Source organism: Lolium rigidum, chromosome 3, assembly GCF_022539505.1.
Source record: "Lolium rigidum isolate FL_2022 chromosome 3, APGP_CSIRO_Lrig_0.1, whole genome shotgun sequence".
NCBI lineage: Eukaryota > Viridiplantae > Streptophyta > Magnoliopsida > Poales > Poaceae > Lolium > Lolium rigidum.
Window position 1 is genome coordinate 362,318,560 of NC_061510.1, and position 22,472 is coordinate 362,341,031.

Sequence of the window (22,472 nt, forward strand, 5' to 3'; positions counted from 1 at the left end):
GAGGCGTGTGAAGGTTCCGGATATTGCTGCATATGATCAGTTTTCTTCCGATCTACGGTTCTCTTCATCGGCGATGATTGCTGCTCTCGTGCATTGATATTTTGGGGTCTTCGCACGATGACTTCCCGCCTGTCTACTGCAATAAACTTACTACAATAAGCTTTGCCTAGCTCCAATGAGTGAGGGGCGAGGACGTCGGGCCGCCATCGGCTTGTTCGAGTGCTTGTAGTAGTCGCTACATGGTCCAATGAAATGTTTGTAATTTTTATTATGCTTGGGATTTCTTGTACCGTTGTTGAAGATTATGTATAGATCGAACCCAACTGCAAAACGTATGATAGAAGACAACCGAGAGTGAAGCAAATAGTATTACTACGGGTGATTTCAAAACTATACATCTATTCCTCATCACTGAGTTGATCCTTTGCGTTAAACTTGAAAAAAAATACATTCCTTCTTATAAAGGTTTGAGTGGAAGATCACATGTTCAAATCCTTTTTAGGTCTCGTTTGATTCACATGATTTCACAAATGAACAAATAGGAAAAATACAGGAATATAATAGGAATGTATGTCCCATACGGTTGTAAAGGCACATGAATTTGCGAAATTCAGTATCTGATTCGCATGAATAGGAAAAATACAGGAATCCTTAAAACCATAATAATATCAGGATTAAAATAAATGTAAAGGTATTATTAGACTGCTCATAGTGGGGGTAACATAGGCGGTAACTGAAAGGATCGTATGCCGCACCTAGAGGGGGGGGGGTGAATAGGTGCTAACCAATTTTTAGTTCTTTTTCAATTTAGGCTTGACACGAAAGGTAAATTCTCTAGATATGCAACTAAGTGAATTTACCTATATGACAAGGATATCAACTAAGCAAGGTATAGCTACGCAATAGTAGATAGAGTGGGATAGAGGTAACCGAGAGTGTAGCACGCGATGACACGGAGATGATTCCCGTAGTTCCCTTCCTTTGCAAGAAGGTACGTCTACGTTTGGAGGAGTGTGGTTGCTACGCAAGCCAAACCAACAGCCACGAAGGCTTCACTCGGATCTCCCGTGAGCAACGCCACGAAGGCCTAGCCCACTTCCACTAAGGGATTTCCTCGAGGCGGAAACCGGGCCTTTACAAAGTTCTTGGGGCACACATCCACAACCAAATTGGAGGCTCCCAAATCTGTAACAATACAACAATCAACAACAATACATCAACAACAAATCAACTAGGGAACCAAATAGGAACACTAGCATGAGATCCCTCAAACAAGAGAGGGGAAAATGAAGAACGCTTCGGTGAGGATGTAGATCGGTGTCTTCTCCTTCGAATCCCCAAAGATCAAGAGCTTTGGTTGGGGGAGGAAGGAGATCTTGCAAATCTTGACTTTCTTGAGGTGGCTCTAATGGAGGTGGCTTGACAGATTTCTAGTGTAATGATTGAGCAAGCAACCAAGGTAGAAGAAGGGGGGTATTTATACCCCCTCCCAAAATTGAGCCGTTGCTGCTTCCGGGGGGCCGGATAATCCGGTGTAAGTAGGGCCGGATAATCCGCCCCCCCCGGATAATCCGGCCTTCGGGGCAAAACCGTGACATTATCCGGCCAAAAGTCCGGCCCCCCTACTGAGCTGCTTTTCTTCCAGTCCTTAGCCAAAATCGAGGGGGCCGGATATTTCCAAAATATCCGGCCCGGATAATCCGGCCTCGGTACAATACCGGGACATTATCCGGCCAAATGTCCGGCCCCCTACCGAGCTGCTTTTCCTCGAAGACTTAGCCAAAATCGGGGGCCGGATATTTCAAGAATATCCGGCCCGGATTATCCGGCTCTGGCCAAACTTTTCTCGTTATCTTTTGACGGACCGACCAAATCCAACACACGCAAATATGAAACTATGTAATCCCTGTACCACTTAATCAAACATTAGTGTATCACATATATTGACATCAAACACACAAAACAAAATGCAAGAGATGTTCTTTCAATCTCCCCCTTTTTGGTGTTTGATGACAATATACTGGATTTGCCAAGGAATCACAAATAGAGACAAGCATGATGGCAAGACATAGAGGCACTCCCCTACATGTGTGCATATAAGTAATTTGCATTTGAATACAAATACACAACACATAGGAGTATGGTGCCTCAACATAAGAGATATCCAACATGAGCTCTAACAAAAGACATTGACACATATGAAGTTGAGATAGGAAGCAAGAAATCATACCCATGTGTAGATATATAATGCGGAGATATAGCATCACACACAATGTAATATCCTTGATCTCAACAAATAGAAATCCGAAAACCATAACAATGTCTCACACCACATAGCACATAGTTTTGAACGGCACACAAACAAACCAAATAGTTCAACTAAAAGGGGAACACAAGCAACATAAGAATGATAAACGCATATGCTTGTGCCCAAACCATGCAAATCCCGGAGAATCCTAATAGAACACTTCTCCCCCTTTGGCATCGACACGCCAAAAAGGGGACAAGCGCGATGCTACACGTCCCATGAGAATCACTCGGAGGCATCATCATCATCGGACTCGTATGGCACTTCCTCTTCTTCTTCTTCCTCATCAGTGTCAGGTGCATCCGGAGAGCGGCGAGAGGTGTTGGACCTTTGAAGGCAATCATCAATATCACTCCATGGAACTCGTGCCGAGTGCCAACCACCTGTAACCCCGATGAGCTCGGAGGCCGAGGCGGGGGTCCTTGTTCACCACTAAGCTTGTGAAGAATAACCGCTCGAGTATGCTTAATCTCGAGCACGCTCTCGGCTAGCGAGCATAGTTCTCCTTATGGATCTCAACATTCATGCAAAGGACATAGCGCTGGAACCAACTAAGCCGGGTCACTTGCTTCCTTATAGCCGGGACATCTTGATGACGAGCAGGAGCAAAGCCACTAGAACGAGCAGGCACCCATGAAGGAGTCGGGAGCGAGGAATGTCGAAGAGACCGGCTTAACCTTGTAGGCCTTCTTGACATGGTGCTTCACCAACGGGTACCCACTCAAATCTTCACCAACCACAGCCACGAGTTGTTGATGAGAAAGCTGGATGTAGGGAGCATAGGGTATGGAGGTCCGGGAGACCATGGCATCATGGATCTCATGGAAGATAAAATCCATGATATCAAGAGTGAAGTTCCGATCCTCATTTCCATCACGAGCACACTTATAGCTGTGGTGCATAAGGTTCACAAGGACTCCTCGGATAGCATCATTGTTACCACCACTTGGGCAAATGGTAGACCGAAAGAACCGAAGCAGCTGATTGTAAATGGTAAGCAGCCCCTTAGTATAACCAATCTTCCCTGCTGAGGTATAGAGCTGTGCAAGAGCATTCTTATCTATCGGTTGTGGTCCATGAAGACGACGACCCCCTTCAACAGGAACTCCAAGAAAACCAGCAACCGGCGAAGAGTGGCACTCGCGGTGAGAGGAGCCGATCATCCATTCCATAGTGTGTTCCTCATCTTTCTTGATCGCCAAAGTGGCAAAGAATTGCTTCACCAAATCTGGGCTATAGTCACATTGAATCTTCATGATATCATGCGGACCCAACCTTCCGGTTACCCGGATGGCATCTTCAAAGTGATCGTTTTCAGCCGGAATATCCACATCAATAGCTTGCATGGGTCTCGGCTTCGTCATGGGCTCATATATGTCCTTGTAAATGAATTCCTGCTCAATGCACCGGAATTTCCTGCCCTCAATCTCTTCATCCCTTGGGACATCTTCATACCGAGTTGTTCATGCGAAGGGCGGAATAGGAGATCGGGTCCATGGTCTTGTAGTTCTCCCTCGCTTCTTTGTTCTTCCGCCTTGAGGAGACGGACTTGCGAGGTGCATTGGTTGCAAACTCGTCACTTGATCGATCATGCCTCGAGCGTCTCCGACCACCCCGAGAAGCACCACTCGTGAGAAGCAAAGGCGGGTAGCAAAGGAAAGGTAATGCTCATAAGTCATGTAAGATACGAGTAATACACTCGAGAAGCATGCAAATAAGTCGGTATAAATCTAGACATGATAGATTGAGGCAAAGCTGCAGCGGCGATGAAGCTCCGGGCCGGATAATCCGGGTCCCCGGGGCGGATAATCCGGCCAGGCCGGATAATCCGGCCGGCTCGGGGCGGATAATCCGGCCCTTCGAGATGTGCAGATTTCCAATCAAAAACATGTCTAAGACTAGATCGGCATCATAGCATGCAAGAGGAGTACACTACACACGATTTGGAACAACTAGACACCAATTCCACCAAGAAAATAGCACATATAAAACACAACATCTAGGGATAGAGATTGTGAATCATACCCACATCCATTGTGGAAACCGCTTGGAGGAGAAGGTAGCTAGGGAGGAGATCCACCCGATCCACCCAAGAACTCCGAGAGGAGGCGGACGGAGTGGCTCCGGCGAGGAGGAGGAGCTCCGGCGGCCTTGAGAGGAGAAAGAGGAGAGGGGCGCGTGGGGGCGGGTTCCGAACCGTTTTGCCCCTTGCGCCCTCGACCTCAACCCTTTCAAGGTGCGCCCAGGCCGGATAATCCGGCCCTAACTTAGGGCGGATAATCCGGCCGGGCCGGATATCCGGGGTGGTCTGGGGCCGGATTATCCGGGGTTCTGGAAAATTCCAGAATCACCGGGAATCCGGCCCATCTTTCGTTGGTTATTTGCAATACCCATATATGACTTAATAAAGCATCAAGTCACATATAAGGTGCAAATTTGCCAATAAGATTGAGCACCCTAGATCATCCGACCGAAAAACCTCAAACTCCAAGTTTTTACCAAACATGACAAATGAGCAAGATGGAAGTGGCTTATTGGAGAGATTAGGCTTAGGTTTAGAGGGTTCAAACCGTTAATGGTACATGATCACTCAAGTTTGCAAGATATGAGCAAATAAGGCCAAACTTGAGTGATTTCCCATAAGAACATGGAGTTGTCAAATAAGAGGCAATAAGATCCAAATAACTCCAACTCTTCACAAAGAAGAGTGTGGTGGCCTAGACCACCATATATGAGTGTTGTGGCATGGCACCGCGAAGATATATCTTGGGTCCAAGCCACTACTCATCATTGAAGCTCACATATCAACATATGATATAAAGAGAATGATTTTTTAATGTTGGCATTATGGGGGAGGGATAGCTCAATAATTTAAACCGCACTCCCCTATTTCCATGCCCACATCTAAACCAAATAAAGTTTTGAGACGAAAGTGTGTTTGCAAGATGGTCAAGCTATACTCCTTGAATCAATGATATTTAGCTCATTCCTCAAATAAGAGAACCTTGCTTCATCAAGAGGCTTCGTGAATATATCGGCAAGTTGATCTTTGGTAGGAACATAGATAAGCTCAATATCACCCCGGGCAACATGATCCCTAATGAAATGATTCCGGATCTCAATATGCTTCGTTCTTGAATGTTGCACCGGATTATAGGCAATCTTGATGGCACTTTCATTGTCACATAATAGAGGCACTTTGTCACAAATGACACCGTATTCCTTTAAAGTTTGCCTCATCCATAACAATTGAGTGCATCCACTTGCGGCGGCAACATATTCGGCTTCGGCGGTGGAGAGAGATATACAATTTTGCTTCTTAGAAGACCAACACACCAAGGACCTACCAAGGAATTGGCAAGCCCCGGAAGTTGATTTCCTATCATCCTTATCACCCGCCCAATCCGCATCGGTATAACCATTGAGAATAAAACTTGAGCCTTTGGGGTACCAAATACCATATCTTGGGGTATCAACCAAATATCGAAAGATTCTTTTGAGAGCCATCATGTGGCTCTCTTTAGGAGAAGCTTGATACCTTGCACACACACCAACACTCAACACTATGTCCGGTCTAGATGCACAAAGGTAAAGCAAGGATCCAATCATGGAGCGATATACCTTTTGATCCACCTCTTTACCATTGGGATCTAGTGCAAGATGACATTTGGTAACCATAGGAGTGGCCACACCTTTCATCTCGGTCATCTTGAACCTCTTGAGCATGTCTTGGAGATATTTTGCTTGGTTGATGAAGGTTCCTTCCCTCAATTGCTTGATCTCAAAACCAAGGAAGAACTTCATCTCTCCCATCATAGACATCTCAAACCTATCGGTCATAAGCTTTGAGAATTCATCATTGAAAGCTTTGTTAGTAGATCCAAATATAATATCATCAACATATAATTGGCAAACGAAAAGCTCCCCATTGACCCTCTTAGTAAAAAGAGTGGGGTCGATTAGCCCAACATCAAACCCACGGTCTACCAACAATTCCTTAAGGTGCTCGTACCAAGCTCTAGGAGCTTGTTTGAGACCATAAAGTGCTTTATCAAGCTTGTAGACATGGTTAGGAAAGTTGAGATCCTCGAACCCCGGGGTTGCTTAACATAAACCTCTTCATGCAAAGGACCATTAAGAAAAGCACTTTTCACATCCATTTGTTGTAATTTAAAGTTATGATGCGAGGCATAAGCAAGAAGGATACGGATGGACTCAAGGCGAGCCACGGGAGCATAGGTTTCTCCAAAGTCAATACCCTCCACTTGAGAGAACCCTTGAGCCACCAATCTTGCCTTGTTCCTCACAACATTTCCAAACTCATCTTGCTTGTTCTTGAAAATCCATTTAGTGCCTATAACATTGCGGCACTCCTTAGGCTTCTTTACTAGAGTCCACACTTTATTGCGCTTGAAGTTGTTGAGTTCTTCATGCATAGCTTCCAACCAATCCGAATCTTCAAGGGCTTCAAATACTTTCTTGGGTTCCACTAAGGAGATATAAGCATGATGATGGCTAAAGTTCGCCAATTGCCTTCTTGTGGAGACCTTTGCCCTAACATCACCAAGAACCTTGTCATGAGTGTGTCCACGTAGCTCGAGGTTCCTATCTCTTCTTGCTAGACGACGGGCCTCGATCTCCTCCTTGGTCTTTCTAGGCCTTGGAGGTGTCACTTGATCAACTTGATCATTTGGGTCCCCGTCTTGACCTTGAACTTGAGCTTCCTCAATTGCTTGGGGTTGCTCAATCTCATGTGCTTGATCTTGAACAATGTTCGGAGAAGGGCAAGAGTTGATTGGTTCCTCATTGGAGGCATTGTGAGTGATAGGTTGATCTTGACCTTGATCTTGTCCTTGATCTTGCACATAAGAGGGAGAGTCTTGTTCTTGTTCTTGGGTTGGTGCATCATTTGCTTCACTAGGTAAGGTTTGTTGATGTTGAGAAGATGAGGGCTCCACCGTGGTAGAGCATAGTTCTTCCCGAGACGCCACACCGTGTCCCTCAATGGGGCGGAAAAATCCCACACCCATTCTTACTATGGCATCTTGAGGTATTTCATCACCTGCACAAACATCAACTTGCCCCACTTGGGAGCCATCATTTTCTTCGAACTTCACACTACAAGATTCAATGATAATCCTGGAGGACACATCAAAGATTCTATAAGTGTGAGATTCGGCACCGTAACCAACAAATATACCCTCCAAAGCTTTAGGAGCGAATTTAGATAAACGAACTCCTTTGATTTTGTAGAAACACTTACACCCGAACACCTTGAAGTATGAGATATTAGGCTTGTTCCCGGTGAGTATTTCATATGGAGTCTTGTTCAAGCCCTTGCGGAGATAGAGCCGGTTGGAGGAGTGACAAGCGGTGGAGATGGCTTCGGCCCAAAAGTTATAGCGGGATTTATACTCCGCCATCATAGACCTTGCCATATCCATAAGAGTCCGGTTCTTCCTCTCCGCAACACCATTTTGTTGAGGGGTGTAAGCAACGGAATATTGATGACGAATCCCCTCATCACTAAGAAAATCATTGAGTGTGTAGTTCTTGAACTCGGAGCCGTTGTCACTTCTTATTGCCATAATGAGGAGGTTGTGTTGGCGTTGCACCTCGGTAGCAAAGTCAATGAATATTTGTTGAGTCTCATCTTTCGTCTTGAGAAAGTAGACCCAAGTGTATCTTGAATAGTCATCGACAATCACCAAGCAATGTTTCTTCGCACCAAGACTTGCATGAGTAACGGGACCAAAGAGATCCACATGAAGGAGCTCCAAGATCCTCTTGGAAGAGATAATGGTCTTGCTTGGATGCGGAGAGTCATGCATTTTGCCTTCAACACAAGCCCTACAAACACGATCTTTGGCAAACGACACATTTTCCATTAGTCCCACAATATGGTTCCCCTTGTGAAGACTTTGCAAAGTTCTCATGTTGACATGGGCTAGGCGGCGATGCCACAACCAACCCACGTCCGCCTTTCCGAATAGGCACATCGCACTTGACGTGGTGGCCCCCGAAAAGTCCACCACATACAAGTTGTGTTCGCGATACCCAACGAATGCGACTTTTAGAGTCTTGCTCCACAAGAGGACCACAATATCATTATCAATAAAGACGGCGAAACCCATCTTGCCAAGGGCTGAAACGGAAAGCAAATTGTAACCAAGGGTTTTGACAAGCATGACATCCACAAGAGTAATGTTGTGTGCAACCACAACCTTGCCAAAACCCAATACCTCGGATGTAGAATTATCGCCAAAGGAGACGGTGATATCATTAATGTTAGGCCTCAACTCCTTGACGAGGTTCTTGCCGCCGGTCATATGACTTGTACATCCACTATCAAGTACCCATTTTGAACCTCCGGCGGCATAGTCCTACATGAGATCAATTCTTGGATTTAGGTACCCATTTTGCAATGGGTCCTCTTTTGTTAGCAACAAGGGTCTTTGGGACCCAAATAGACCAAGCAACATAACCATCATATGGGCCAACATATTTAGCATAAACATCACCATAATAATCTTTAAATAAAACATAGTGAGGGTTAGCAATTCCCGCATCATCATCATTCATGGTTTTGCCCTTGGAGGCTTCACCATTAGTGACGACTTTCTTCTTTTCTTGTGCGGGCTTGGCCTTTTGCTTGTTTGCCTTCTTTGCCTTGGCATTAAAACCAAGGCCCTCCTTCCCATTGTTTGATCTTTGCTTACTCAAGAGATCATCCAAAGAAAGTTCACTTTGGGGAGAGGAGGCCTTAGCAAGTTCATCCTTCAACCTAGCATTTTCCTCAACAATGTTTGCATGATCACATAGAGGAGTAGAGGAACTAGGCACATCATATGAAGCAAGCCTAATTTGAAGTTGCTCAAACGACTTGGATAGGAGAGTGTATTCACTCTTCAAAGCTTTGTGAGCTTTGTCTAGTTCATCTAGATCCTTCACAAGTTTCTCATGATCAACCCCAAATTGGGCCTTTTCCTTTGTAAACACTTTATTCTTAGCCCTAGCAAGATCTCTAGCTTTAGTGAGCTTGTTAATTTTATCTTGAGGCTCTTCAATATTTTCTAACCTCTCTTCAAGAGAAGATATGGTTTCTTGACATTCCTCAAGAGCATTTTTAAGAGCATGGATTTCGAGAGAGTCTTCTCTCTCTATTTGACCCTTTTTCTCAAGCATAGCACTTTGTTGAGCTAAACGAATCATGAGGTTTGAAACATGCTTTTTGGTGTTACCTTGTAGGTTGAGAATGAAATCATCAAAATCTAGCATTTCTTGTTTCACTTTTAGACTAGCATCATCAACCCCTAGTTCACTAGATATGTTAGGCATAGAGGGGTTAGGAGATGATACCTCGGAGGATTTAGCCATGAGGCAACTTTCTTCCTCCACAAGGATGACCTCATTGGGGGATTCACTTGGTGATGAAGAGTTAATGGAGAGGGAGGCAAGAGCAACCAATCCATTGGAAGATGCATCTTCTTCATCATCAACATCATCATCTCCGGAGGTATACTCTTCTTGAGTTGATAGCACGATAGATGTGTCCAAGGAGGACCTTGCCATGAAGCAATGTGCATTCTTGATAGGAGGGTTCTCATTGGGAGATTCAAAGAGGGATGAAGAGGGTATGTTGGTGGTGACAATGGCGGCCAATTCCTTTGAGCTTTCTTCATCTTCTTCACCACTTGAACTTTCAACTTCATCGGAAGAGTATTCTTCCCTTGTTACTAGCACAACTCTTGAGGGCCTCTTGCCCTTCTTGGTCTTGTTGTTGTAGAACTTCTTGTTGGGGGCTTTTGAATACTTGCCCTTGGTATCCTTGCTCTTGTCCTTGGGAATGAGCCTTCCATTATGAAGCTCTCTATTTTCATAGGGGCATTCGGCAATGAAGTGGCGCTTGTCATCACAATTGTAGCAAGATCTTGTCTTTGGACCAAAGCTAGTGAAACCACTTTTGTTGTTCCTCTTGATGTTGTCTTCCTTGGCCTTGGAGGGATCAACCCAAAAGGATTTTGCATGGAAGGCCATGTGATCATGGTAGTGGCATTGCAAATCTTCCGGATAGGACATACTCCAAGATGCCCTATAAGATTCTTGAGGAATCACTTCTTCACCGGAGTTGACCACCAAGGCAAGATTGGAACCTTTTGCCATTCCAAGAGCACGATTGCGAGAATCATGAGAGGTTTCTTCAAGCACCTTGAGAGCTTGCATCTCGTGCACGACTTGTTGAGAAGTAAGAGAGGAATAGCATTCCCTTCCCACAAGAGTCTTGACATCAATGGGAACAAACGGCATCATGCATTCAATGTACTTCTCCTTGATCCAAGAGTCATTGATGTGGGTGGCACCAATAAGCCGGAAGGCATTGGCAACGGTGAGAAGTCTTCCATACATGAGTTCATGATCTTCATCCGGTAGCCTCAAGAATCCTTCGGCTTTATTCTTAAGAGCATTATACTTGTTCCTCCTTGTGCTCTCACTTCCAATGCAACTAGCGGCCAAGCCGTCCCAAGCTTCCTTGGCGGTGGTGAAGTCCCGGACCCGATGCAATTCCGGAGTCCCCACACTAGTTTGAATCATGTGAAGGGCGGTGTTGTTGAGTTGACTATCAACGACTTCTCTTCTAGTCAACTTGTCGGGGTTGTATGGCTTGAAGCCCTCCATGATGATTCTCCATAGTTCATTTGAGGCACTACAAACATGAGAGCGGAACTCAAATTGCCAAGTATCGAAATTATCAACGGAAAACTTAGGTGGGTCACCCCTAATGTTCAAATGAGGCATGGGAACCGGTATATCGAGTGATTGGAAAGGTGGAGGTACTCGATTGTAGCTCTCACTTTCACTAGTTCCCTTGGGAGATGCACTTGTAGCTTTGATAGTGTTTAAGTTGTCACCTTCCACGGGTTTGGTAGATGAGGGTAAGTCCGAAGCCTCTCCATCATCTAACGCACCCGTGTCTTTTACCTCTACACTAGGTGCCTTGGGTGGGGCCGGAGCCAATAGCTCGGCAATCATCTTTTTCATGCTTTCCATTTGGGCTTCCATGGAGGACTTCAATGAATTGAAGTCTTCCACGGAGACCGTCCGGGCGGCCCCTACCGAGGGCACCTCGTCCGGCATACTCTTAGGCGGTTAAGCCCGAAATAAGAGCCGAGGCTCGATACCAATTGAAAGGATCGTATGCCGCACCTAGAGGGGGGGTGAATAGGTGCTAACCAATTTTTAGTTCTTTTTCAATTTAGGCTTGACACGAAAGGTAAATTCTCTAGATATGCAACTAAGTGAATTTACCTATATGACAAGGATATCAACTAAGCAAGGTATAGCTACGCAATAGTAGATAGAGTGGGATAGAGGTAACCGAGAGTGTAGCACGCGATGACACGGAGATGATTCCCGTAGTTCCCTTCCTTTGCAAGAAGGTACGTCTACGTTTGGAGGAGTGTGGTTGCTACGCAAGCCAAACCAACGACCACGAAGGCTTCACTCGGATCTCCTGTGAGCAACGCCACGAAGGCCTAGCCCACTTCCACTAAGGGATTTCCTCGAGGCGGAAACCGGGCCTTTACAAAGTTCTTGGGGCACACATCCACAACCAAATTGGAGGCTCCCAAATCTGTAACAATACAACAATCAACAACAATACATCAACAACAAATCAACTAGGGAACCAAATAGGAACACTAGCATGAGATCCCTCAAACAAGAGAGGGGAAATGAAGAACGCTTCGGTGAGGATGTAGATCGGTGTCTTCTCCTTCGAATCCCCAAAGATCAAGAGCTTTGGTTGGGGGAGGAAGGAGATCTTGCAAATCTTGACTTTCTTGAGGTGGCTCTAATGGAGGTGGCTTGACAGATTTCTAGTGTAATGATTGAGCAAGCAACCAAGGTAGAAGAAGGGGGTATTTATACCCCTCCCAAAATTGAGCCGTTCGTTGCTTCGGGGGCCGGATAATCCGGTGTAAGTAGGGCCGGATAATCCGCCCCCCCCCGGATAATCCGGCCTTCGGGGCAAAACCGTGACATTATCCGGCCAAAAGTCCGGCCCCCCTACTGAGCTGCTTTTCTTCCAGTCCTTAGCCAAAATCGAGGGGGCCGGATATTTCCAAAATATCCGGCCCGGATAATCCGGCCCTGGTACAATACCGGGACATTATCCGGCCAAATGTCCGGCCCCCCTACTGAGCTGCTTTTCCTCGAAGACTTAGCCAAAATCGGGGGCCGGATATTTCAAGAATATCCGGCCCGGATTATCCGGCCCGGCCAAACTTTTCCTGTTATCTTTTGACAGACCGACCAAATCCAACACACGCAAATATGAAACTATGTAATCCCTGTACCACTTAATCAAACATTAGTGTATCACATATATTGACATCAAACACACAAAACAAAATGCAAGAGATGTTCTTTCAGTAACATCACACGTCTCAAGGCATTTTGGTGACATGTCATGACAATAAAAGAAGAAAGTGAGCGAGGTGGTAATTAGCTATGTTACCATAACATCACACATCCCAAAGCAATGAGTCTACAACATAATTAATGACACATTGCATGAAACCACATCTAAGTTACTACCTACTATGGAAAAAGTAACTTAGACTAGTAACATGACATATGTTACTAGACTAAGTTACTCTCCACTATGAGCAGCCTTAGGTCATTATAATGCAATTTATGACCTTCATCTTGTTCTTTGTGCATAGGAATGTAAAAAAGAGGTTTAATTGAATTGTGGAATTATTTTGATTTCCCTATGAAACCTAAATCAAACAAAAAAACCATGCACTTTTCCTATGCTTCATTCATTTAAATCAAATGGCTGAATATTACCACAAAAAATCTATTTTTATGATTTTCTTCCAACATTCCCGTGAATTAAACATGCCCTTAGTGTTCTTTATCTATACCTTTACGCATAGGACCACACAAAATTATCAGCATAACATTAAGCTACCTTAACATCTACTGTCCCTATAAACAAAAGTATTAAAGTGAATTAAGTTGTCATATAAGTCGAATAATCGAAGTTTTATGTAATGTTTTACAATTATGTAGCATATCATGGCTGTCTCACTAGTATTTCACCAAAGGCCAGTCTACACATAAGTCGACAAAGGTTTTGTTATGTCTAAGCGGTTGTAGCCTCCGATCCAATTTTGGTTTCCATCGCCCCACTTTAGGATTCTAAGGGCACGTACAATGAGAGGTGCATAGAGAAGTGTTTAGAAAAATAAATCTGTTTTTATCTAAGTATTGGTGCCTATTTGTGCTAGATAAATACCTAACTAGACGTCTTCAATGTACAAATAAGCAACAATGTTCAACAAAAAAGTTGGTTTTTTTTTCTTATCACCCGCCTAAGCAGCTTTCTTCTACATGGCCCAAATGCATAGACATCGAACAATACTTAAGTTGAGTTTATGGCTGTTGAACCGCACAATTATTGCTGTGCTTAATTTTATAACCATATCTTACAAATTAGCTCAAAAAGATGATGAAAAAAGTAATAACAGCTAAAATAGACAAAACCTTATTTGGTTGTGTTATGGTAGTCCCCTGCAATTTGAAACAACTTTAGGCAATGACAAAACAGAGGGAGAGGACGACGTACTCCGTCCGCCCCGGTTCATAGGGTTTGAACGTATCATTAATTTGATCAAGATAATAAAACATAAATATTATAAAATATATGTTATTATAAACTTTAGATATTCTACATTTTAATGATATAATTTTTGTATTGTGCAATTGATAGAAAATAACAAATTAACAACCTAGAGATACTGTAAAGTGGAACGGGGGGAGTGCTATTGTTGAGTTGACCGCTTGCAAACGGTTTGGTGGAGATCGAAGTCCGTAAAGATCATCCGTTAATTATGAGCGAACGTTTCCCTCACGGCGCACGGCCCCTTTCTCCAAAAGGAAAAGTAGTATACTGCTTTCATTTACCCCAAGTAAAAGCCACGCAAAACCCAAAGCTACTATAGCAGGAAGCAGAGAACGCACGCAAACAGTAGGTAAAACTAAAAGGCGGGCGTCCGTGCGGCCACTGTTCCCTCCACAGTGAAAAACCAAAACAAAAGGTGATGCAAGCTACAGCGTCCGATCTTTTAGGTAGATCAGCTAATCAGAGAAGGTAGGATGATAGGATCAGTGTGTTGTCCATAATGTCGATCGATCGTAGGTGAATGAAGTCTAAGCGAAGTTTGGTTTGATCGTGTGATGTAGCATAGCATGATTGATTTGGTATCTGGATCTCGATCGGCCACGATATCCAGGTGCATGTGCAGAATGTAGTTAGATATAGGTCGATTGATCTAGCTACGCGTCGTTGCGATTGCGATGCCACGGCCTACATCTCGTAGAATCTGGGCAATCGTCACCTACTAGTACCAAATGAGTGTCCGAAGCTAAGCGTCGGACGCACCTATCAGGGACTGTATCTAACGCCAATAATGAGGTCTAGATCGTGTCACTGCTACCTGGCTGTAGAAGACTGTGTAGGCAGTATATCAAATGTAGTAGCAGCAGCATGCATAGTTCTTGAACGCTACCAGTCTACCCCACCATCAATTTCTCGTGCAATCCATCCTCTCAAAATGTCAAAAACGTGTTGGTTCCAAAGATGCAAAGTTTGTAAACAACCACTGTCGCAGAAGTGATAGGATAAACTAACGATTTTGAGGTTATGCGGCATATCTTTTTTTTTGTACGTTTCTCTTTTTTACTTCCATGTCTCCCTCTTCAAACTTTGGCGTTTGCGGATGACTAGAGAGTGTGTGTTTGATTCATGGACAGACATGTAAAGAATGGGATGGGATGAAATATGTTTAATTAACAATTGATAGAAAAGGATAAACCATTAACATATCAGTAATATGTAATTAAGGAAGTTTTTTCTCTTCGTAGAGGAGGCTGGACCTATCTAAGGCTGCCGCCTGCCCGAGCCTAGGGAGGTCACCGCCTGCACCAACTTAGCGAGGTTGCCGCCGTCGACTAGGTGCCGCACAGACATATCAAGCTCGTTGTGCCATGGAGACCGCCGATGTTGAGCTAGGAAGCCACGCGAAAAAGCAGGCCCGCTGCTCGCCGCGCCATGGTGGCGGCCGCAGCTGTGAGCCACGCAAACAAGCAAGCCCACCGCTCGCCAAGCTAGGAAGCCACATGGACAAAGCAAGCCCGCCGCTCGCTGCCCCGTGGAGAACCTACCTTGGCGCCATGGCCGTGCGGGCATCGTCGGGCCGTTAGAAGTGAATACCAAACCGGAATCCGCGATTGAGTTGTGCGAGGAGTCGTTGGTCGCAAGGATGGGCGCTCAGTGGCCATGATGAATATATCCAAGGCATCGCAAGCGGCGGCCGCGAGGAAGATCCCGACGCCATGCTCCTCGTGGGACAGGATGAACTAGGACATGACATTTAGGAACGACGGCGGTGAGCTGGGACGGGCTCGATGTTGGTGAACAAGGACAAGAGGGTAGATGTTGCGGTTGCGGGTGTCGGGGTCGCGTCGATGGTCATGGATTCCCAGACGCGACCGTGGTAGTTGGCGAGATTAGTCATGAAATTGGCGATCATCTGGTCCAGCTTTTCTAAGAAATATTTTGCTTTTGGGATAGGAGCATCCATGTTTTTTGGTCACGAAACGAACGCACGATAACCCCTTCAACTTTGATGGTGGGGGAGGACAAGCAAACCTCGTATTTGCTTTTGGAGTAAACTTTCAACACCATCGGACTAAATTTTAGATTCTCTGGGCTGTCTTCATTTACATATCACTAACTATTAAATTCTCTTGCGAGTACTTCCTCCGTTCCATGAATTTTTTCTTAGATTTATTAAATTTTGGAAGTATTCATGTTTTAGATAATATCTAGCTACATCTAAATTTCAATAAATCTAAAACAACTTTTATGAGAGACAGGGAGTGGCATATTGGCATAGTCATACAAGATACTACTACTATCTAGTCAGAAAAATAAAAGCCTAACGAGCTGGCTATCGGAAATCCATTGTTGCTCGTAGAAGTAGTAGCACCTATTTCTTACAAAAACATGCTCTATTTTAAATGTTAAAAAATATAATAACTATTCTACATGTACATCCTAACATTCTATATCCGCACACATCGCCTCCCTAAGAAATAACATTTTATGTGACATGTGTAAAAAAGTTAAATTTCCAAAATAGATTCTCACAAGATTCTTTTTGTCTTGTTTACACAACCCATCAAAATGCCTTTTTACCACAAATTTTTGTGTGGCAACATAGCATGTCCAGATGTATATCCATAATTTTTAGCACGTTAATAGTTATTTAAAATACATTTTTCACAATAGATGCATCAACCTATGAGAAAAATACCATGTCCAGTCGGCTACTGCTACAGTCCCAAAATATAAAACACACAATTTTTTGAAGATTCTTTATGCTCCCTCAAATTTTGTAAATAAACTATAGTAATAGCTCCATCTAAAAATAAGTATTTTAGTTTGATCTAAATATAGATGCATCTAGATATATTTTGGTTGTAGATACATTGATATCAAGAAAGAGTTAAAGCACTTATTTTAGGCAGAGGGAGTACAAATCATACACAAAGTTAGTTGTAAGTTGTTGATCAAGCCAAATTTAAAGACACATTATGTTTCAGGACAAGGAGTACCATCAATTATGCTACTATTAAAGTAGCAAGTAATGGTGAATAGAAAGATTGATAAATTTGACCCCTATTTATTCCCCAGTCTTGGCAGCCCACCCTGTTTGTCTGCCCCTCTCCATAACCCTACAACATACTGGAGTACTAGGGTCCTTGCTGGATGAGAAAAAAGTATCTACTCCATCAACTTAGTTGTTAGAGTAGCACAATAATGGTGGATAAATACAAAGGTAGTAGAGAGTGAAAATTAACCTCCTATTTATTCCCCAGTCTTGGCACCCCACCCTCTTGTCTGTCCCTCTCCGTCTCTGCCTCCAAAAGGAAAACCAGCCTGGTTTCCCCAGCCAGCCACCAAACGCAAACAGGACTCCATTTTCCCACGGTACACACACACGAGCACCAGCAACCAACAACCAGCCAGCCACCACCCACCACCGCCGCTCCCCTCCACGCCACAACCACAACAAGGACCGAGCGAGAGATGCCTCCTCCTCCCCATCTCGCTCCCCCGCCCCATGACCGCACCCACCACACCCATCACCAGTAGAGCGGCCGGGTCGGAGAGTGAGCGGCCGGCATGGACCTGGGCGGCGTGCTGATGGCGGCCGTGGACGCGGGGGTGGGCGGCGCCGAGCTCGGCATGCTCGGATCTAGGATGCTCAAGCACGGGAGGGGCAATGCGGACGCGGCCGAGCACGGCGGCTGGGGCGTGCCGGCGGCCAAGCAGGCCAGGACCGACGCCGAGGTCTCCGAGGCCGTCAGGGCCGCCGCGCCCTACCTGGTCGGCACCTGCAGCCCCGGCCACGGCCGGGAGAAGATGCTCAGCTTCTCCTCCTCCGCGGCGGCGTCATCCTGCCACTCCGCTGCCGCCGAGGCGGCGGCCATGCCGCTCTACTATGGCACGCCCGCTTCTTGCTCAGGTGGGATGCCGGTGGGAGCAGTATTTTCTTTTTGTCTCTAGTTATGCTGGTGATTGGAAACCTTGCTGCTCCTTACTTCATTGTTGCTGTTTGATTAGTGCTGGCGATTTATTTTCGGATGTTTTGTTTCCATCGAGCTTATGCTTGATCCTCCTTTTTTCCAACCCTCCCTGGGGATTTTTACCTGCATACAGATCAGATGGAGTTAATTTAGTTCCAGCAAAAAGAAAGCTGATTTATTCATTCCAAAATATCTTCTCACACTGCATTTCTATACTAGTTTGGCTTAGATTCGGAGGCTTGCCATGATAAGTTGGCCTTTTTCTTTCAGCTGCTAGTGTTTCTTTCCTTTATACTTTCCATTATTTGGATTCCCTTGATTAGATCAGTGACTAGAAAGAGTTTCACATCATCCGAAGGAAAAAAGGAGAGTACCATTCCTCTTACTATTTTAATAAGCTTTGTTGTTGGGATTGATATTTGCCCGGATAAGTTTCCTCTCCTTTTCGGCGACATCCACGAACGCTTCTTGTCCTCAACGGTGTGATCGTGCGGATTCCCTTTTGCTAATAAAAATGGATGAAGAAAAGGTGTGATCTTTCGCACCATGCCACTGTGCTCAACATTTTTCTCACTAAATAAATGGGTTGAACTAGAGATGCACGCAAGCAAGATTCAAGCAAGTAGCGTGCACAGATCAAGGTTGTTGCGTTGGATCGAAGATGAGGGTTTTTTGGTGAACTTTTTATGCGCACGCGGCCACACCACCCTACAAATCTGTGCTAGTTCCTCACCTGGTGGTTTTCTGATCCTGGCAGCCTCCCTGCCTCAGTTTTGCTCTGCCTTTTGCTTGCCCCTGTGTCTTACACATCTAGCAGTATTGTTGTGTTTATGAATTTTATGCATCTCGCTGCGGTGGTCTCCATAAAGTACACTTTTTTTTTGTTTTTTGGATGCGCCTTCTTGGCTTGCACTGCCTTGTTGCTCATCTGTTTGGTGTATCATCCAGGACTGAGCTCAGTGAGCTTGAGCGCCAGCATCCAGGGCGCCATGGCCAGGGTGAGGGGGCCCTTCACGCCGTCGCAGTGGATGGAGCTGGAGCACCAGGCCCTGATCTACAAGTACATGGCGGCCAACATCCCAGTGCCTCACAACCTCCTCATCCCCATCAGGAGGAGCCTCACGTCGCTCTACCCGCCTGCCTACTTTGGCTCCAGCACATGTAAGCCAAGAAAGAGGAGGAAAGCAAAGTCAGCCCAGCGCTTTCTTTCTTTCTAGGCTTCACTTCCATTCATTATCGTGTACATTGCCTATGATAAAAGTCGCGTTCGATTGATTCCTCCTTTTACTGATCTTGCATGATTGCGTTTTGTGGCTCTGCTTTGCAGTGGGGTGGGGGTCTTTCCAGCTGGGCTACACAGGGAACGCGGACCTTGAGCCCGGCCGGTGCCGCCGGACAGACGGCAAGAAATGGCGGTGCTCCAGGGACGCCGTCTCCGACCAGAAGTACTGCGAGCGGCACATGAACCGGGGAAAACACCGTTCAAGAAAGCATGTGGAAGGCCAGCCTGGCCATGCCGCGAAAGCGATGCCTGTGACGGTGGCGGCTGCTGCCCAGCCCGGTGCTCTCGCCACCGGGGGCAGCGGCGCTACTGCCGGCATCGCCATCAGTCATCAGCAGCAGCAGCCTGTGAAGAGCTACGCTGCGAACACGATCGATCCTTGCTCACTGCAATATAACAGGTGGGATCATGCAGCATTTTTTTTCGAAATCTGTACATTACATGTTATTCCTTTTCTCTTGCTTCAGTTCAAGGTTTTCTTGTGGTATTTTTGCATTCGTAATCTGTACATTACATGTTGCCTTTGCCAGCCACTAAAAATTTAGAAATGTAAGGAGATTTTTTCTTTTGCTAGTTGGAACTACCTTTCATCATTCTTTACTGAATAGAAATGATCAGGGGTACAGTTCATTTTTCTAGGTAAAAACTACAGGGAAGTGATAAGAGGTACAGTTGGACCCAGCAATAGTAGCATTTTAAAACTACTGTGCTTGAAAGTGGGAGTGACTTTTAACAGTAAGGCTCTTGTAGTTTCACTTTTCACTTATACTGCTTCTTTTGTGGATAAACACTCCTAGGTATTCGTTCCCAATATCCCCATATGCTCTTGTTTGGCGAGAATGATACCTATGCATTAGCAGAACTCTTGAAGTAGTGCTCTAGGCTTATTTACATCAGTTAACTGGTTTTCATAGTTTTACTCTTATCACCCCAGTGTTTCTGTGGGTTTATGACGGGCGAATATGTTCACTAACTCTGAATACAGATCTATGCTGTTCTAACCAAACACATGTTGTTCCATTTTCTGCAGGGAGCCAGTGAACAAACAGAATGAGAATGAACTAGCGCAGGACTCTGACAGTCTTTCCATGCTGACTTCCATGAGTGCGAGGAATACGGGTAGCCTCTTCCCGTTCTCAAAGGAACATAACCCTTTTGAAGTGACGAACACAAGGCCAGATTACGGCCTTGTTTCATCCGATTCACTGATGAGCTCTCCTCATAGTTCCTTGGAGAATGCCAGTTTGCTCGCGTCACAGGGTCTGAATGAGCAACAGAGTTCACTCTCCCTGCAGCACTTCGTGGACTGGCCCAGGACTCCTTCGCAGGGAGCTCTGTCATGGCCTGAGACCGAAGACATGCAAGCTCAGAGAACCCAGCTCTCAGTATCTGCTCCAATGGCATCATCTGACCTATCGTCGGCCTCCACGTCTCCCATCCATGAGAAGCTGACGCTATCGCCTCTCAAGCTGAGCCGCGAGTATAGCCCTATTGGTCTTAGCATCACAGCGATCAAAGACGAGTTCAACGAGGGAGAAGCAGACTGGATGCCAATGTTCCGTGACTCGTCAATGGGCGGGCCATTAGGAGAAGCTCTAACCAAGAACAGCAACATGGAAGCAAGGAGCTACCTGTCGTCGTCTCTGAGCCTTATGACGGATGCATGGGACTCGAGCCCATTGGAGACGTCCCCTGTAGGAGTTCTGCAGAAGAACACCTTTGGATCGGTTTCCAGCAGCACTGGGAGCAGTCCCAGGCTGGAGCACCACGGTGTTTATGATGGTATGACTAACCTGCGGGACGATCTCGGCTCCATCGTTGTAAATCATCCGAGCATCCGCCTGCTGTGAAGCTTCTGACCAAGAGAGCTGCAACAAGATGGCTGTCTGGCTGGCGATATGTTGATGAACTTTGCAGACAGCTGGTCTCCACGTGCCTTGTTACATATCAACTTCATATCCATAAGTGTCAGTATTTACGTCCTAGCTTTGTTATTTGAGAGACTAATCTGGTGCCTTCGGTTCATTCGTTTTTCCCTTTTCCTTGTAACCTTAGACTTGTTGACGTGCCGTTGTGTGTGTGGGTGGATGGATTTGGTGCTACATTGTTCCATATCATGTCACAGTGTTCAGTTTATGATGCAATGCCATGATAGTTGTTGCTTAATGCGAGCTGGCGTATTCCTAGTCCTGATTATTTCGTGTTCCTCAATGTCAATGGCTGAGAAGCTGCTTTTTAGCATGTTTGTTGATGCCTGATCCAAGGTTCCCCCTAGAATTCTTGTTACTGGGCGCTGGCTTCATCACTGGATGTTTACAATCACACCTGGTTGCACTTTTTTATTTCTAATTTACAAAGGCACCAAAACCTTGTCATCCATTTCAGCTATGAGAAACTGGAGCCGTAAGCTCCTTATTTCACAATATAAAATGCACAAAAACAGGTTTAGTTTCTCTAATAGGATACTATAGGATCAAAGCAAAGCTTGCTTCTGGACAAGAGACGGCTTTGTTCAGGCCCAATATAGTTGCATCCAACTGATCCAAGAGCAAGAGCAATGCAAAAAAAAAATGGTTTCTGAGCAACAACCAGGAACAGACCAAAAACCAGCTCTTCCCCGAACAACAAACAAACCAATGCGTTTGGCCTAGCACTAGATTTTACAGTTACCATTGGAGGGCGACATCATAGTAGCAGTAGTAGTAATCCAAGCATTGTTCATGGCAACAGCGAATGGTAGATGAATCTCGATCAGGACCAGTCACTCACCGGCCTTTTCTGATAGCTGCCAGCCTGCAAAAGAGACCACCACCAACCACCCAGTGTCTACTGCGCTGCATGCATTGCATTCCAACATCCATCGATCGATCACCAGTCATCGAGCTACAAAACACTGAGACATGCCCTGTGCTCTGTCTTCTCCCCCTTGATGATTCGCTGCTCTCTACAGGATCCTACACAGTAGCGATGAGATGATATAATGTGCAGCTTGCCTGTCGTTGATCGATCGCCTCGTGCGCCTTTACAGTTGGGCACCGAACTGAAAGCAAACGCACCAAGCAGACAGGGGAAGAGTTGCAGGTGCCACGCTTGAAATATTTTGATGTGCGTGTTTGGTTATCTTTTCCATCTCCTGAATCCTGATGATGTGGAGAGGAGTTTGTTCGTTGCTGCAAGTCTGGAGGAGCTAGCCGTGCCTTTTCTGAGATGGTAATTGCTGAT

General features: G+C 45.4%; 2 protein-coding genes across 2 annotated transcripts; both read left to right on the plus strand.

The window, feature by feature from the left end:
- Window positions 1–17,564: 17,564 nt before the first annotated feature.
- LOC124697316 (growth-regulating factor 6-like) lies at window positions 17,565–17,948 on the plus strand. The gene has a single exon (XM_047229925.1). The coding sequence runs from the start codon at window positions 17,565–17,567 to the stop codon at window positions 17,946–17,948; it is 384 nt and encodes a 127-aa protein (XP_047085881.1).
- A 976-nt stretch (window positions 17,949–18,924) lies between these two features.
- On the plus strand, window positions 18,925–21,416 carry LOC124704163 (growth-regulating factor 6-like). The gene is made up of 3 exons (XM_047236399.1): window positions 18,925–19,129; window positions 19,296–19,650; window positions 20,281–21,416. Exons 1-3 carry the CDS (start codon window positions 18,958–18,960, stop codon window positions 21,098–21,100), a joined length of 1,347 nt encoding a protein of 448 aa, XP_047092355.1. The 5' UTR covers window positions 18,925–18,957; the 3' UTR covers window positions 21,101–21,416.
- The last annotated feature ends 1,056 nt before the right edge of the window (window positions 21,417–22,472 follow it).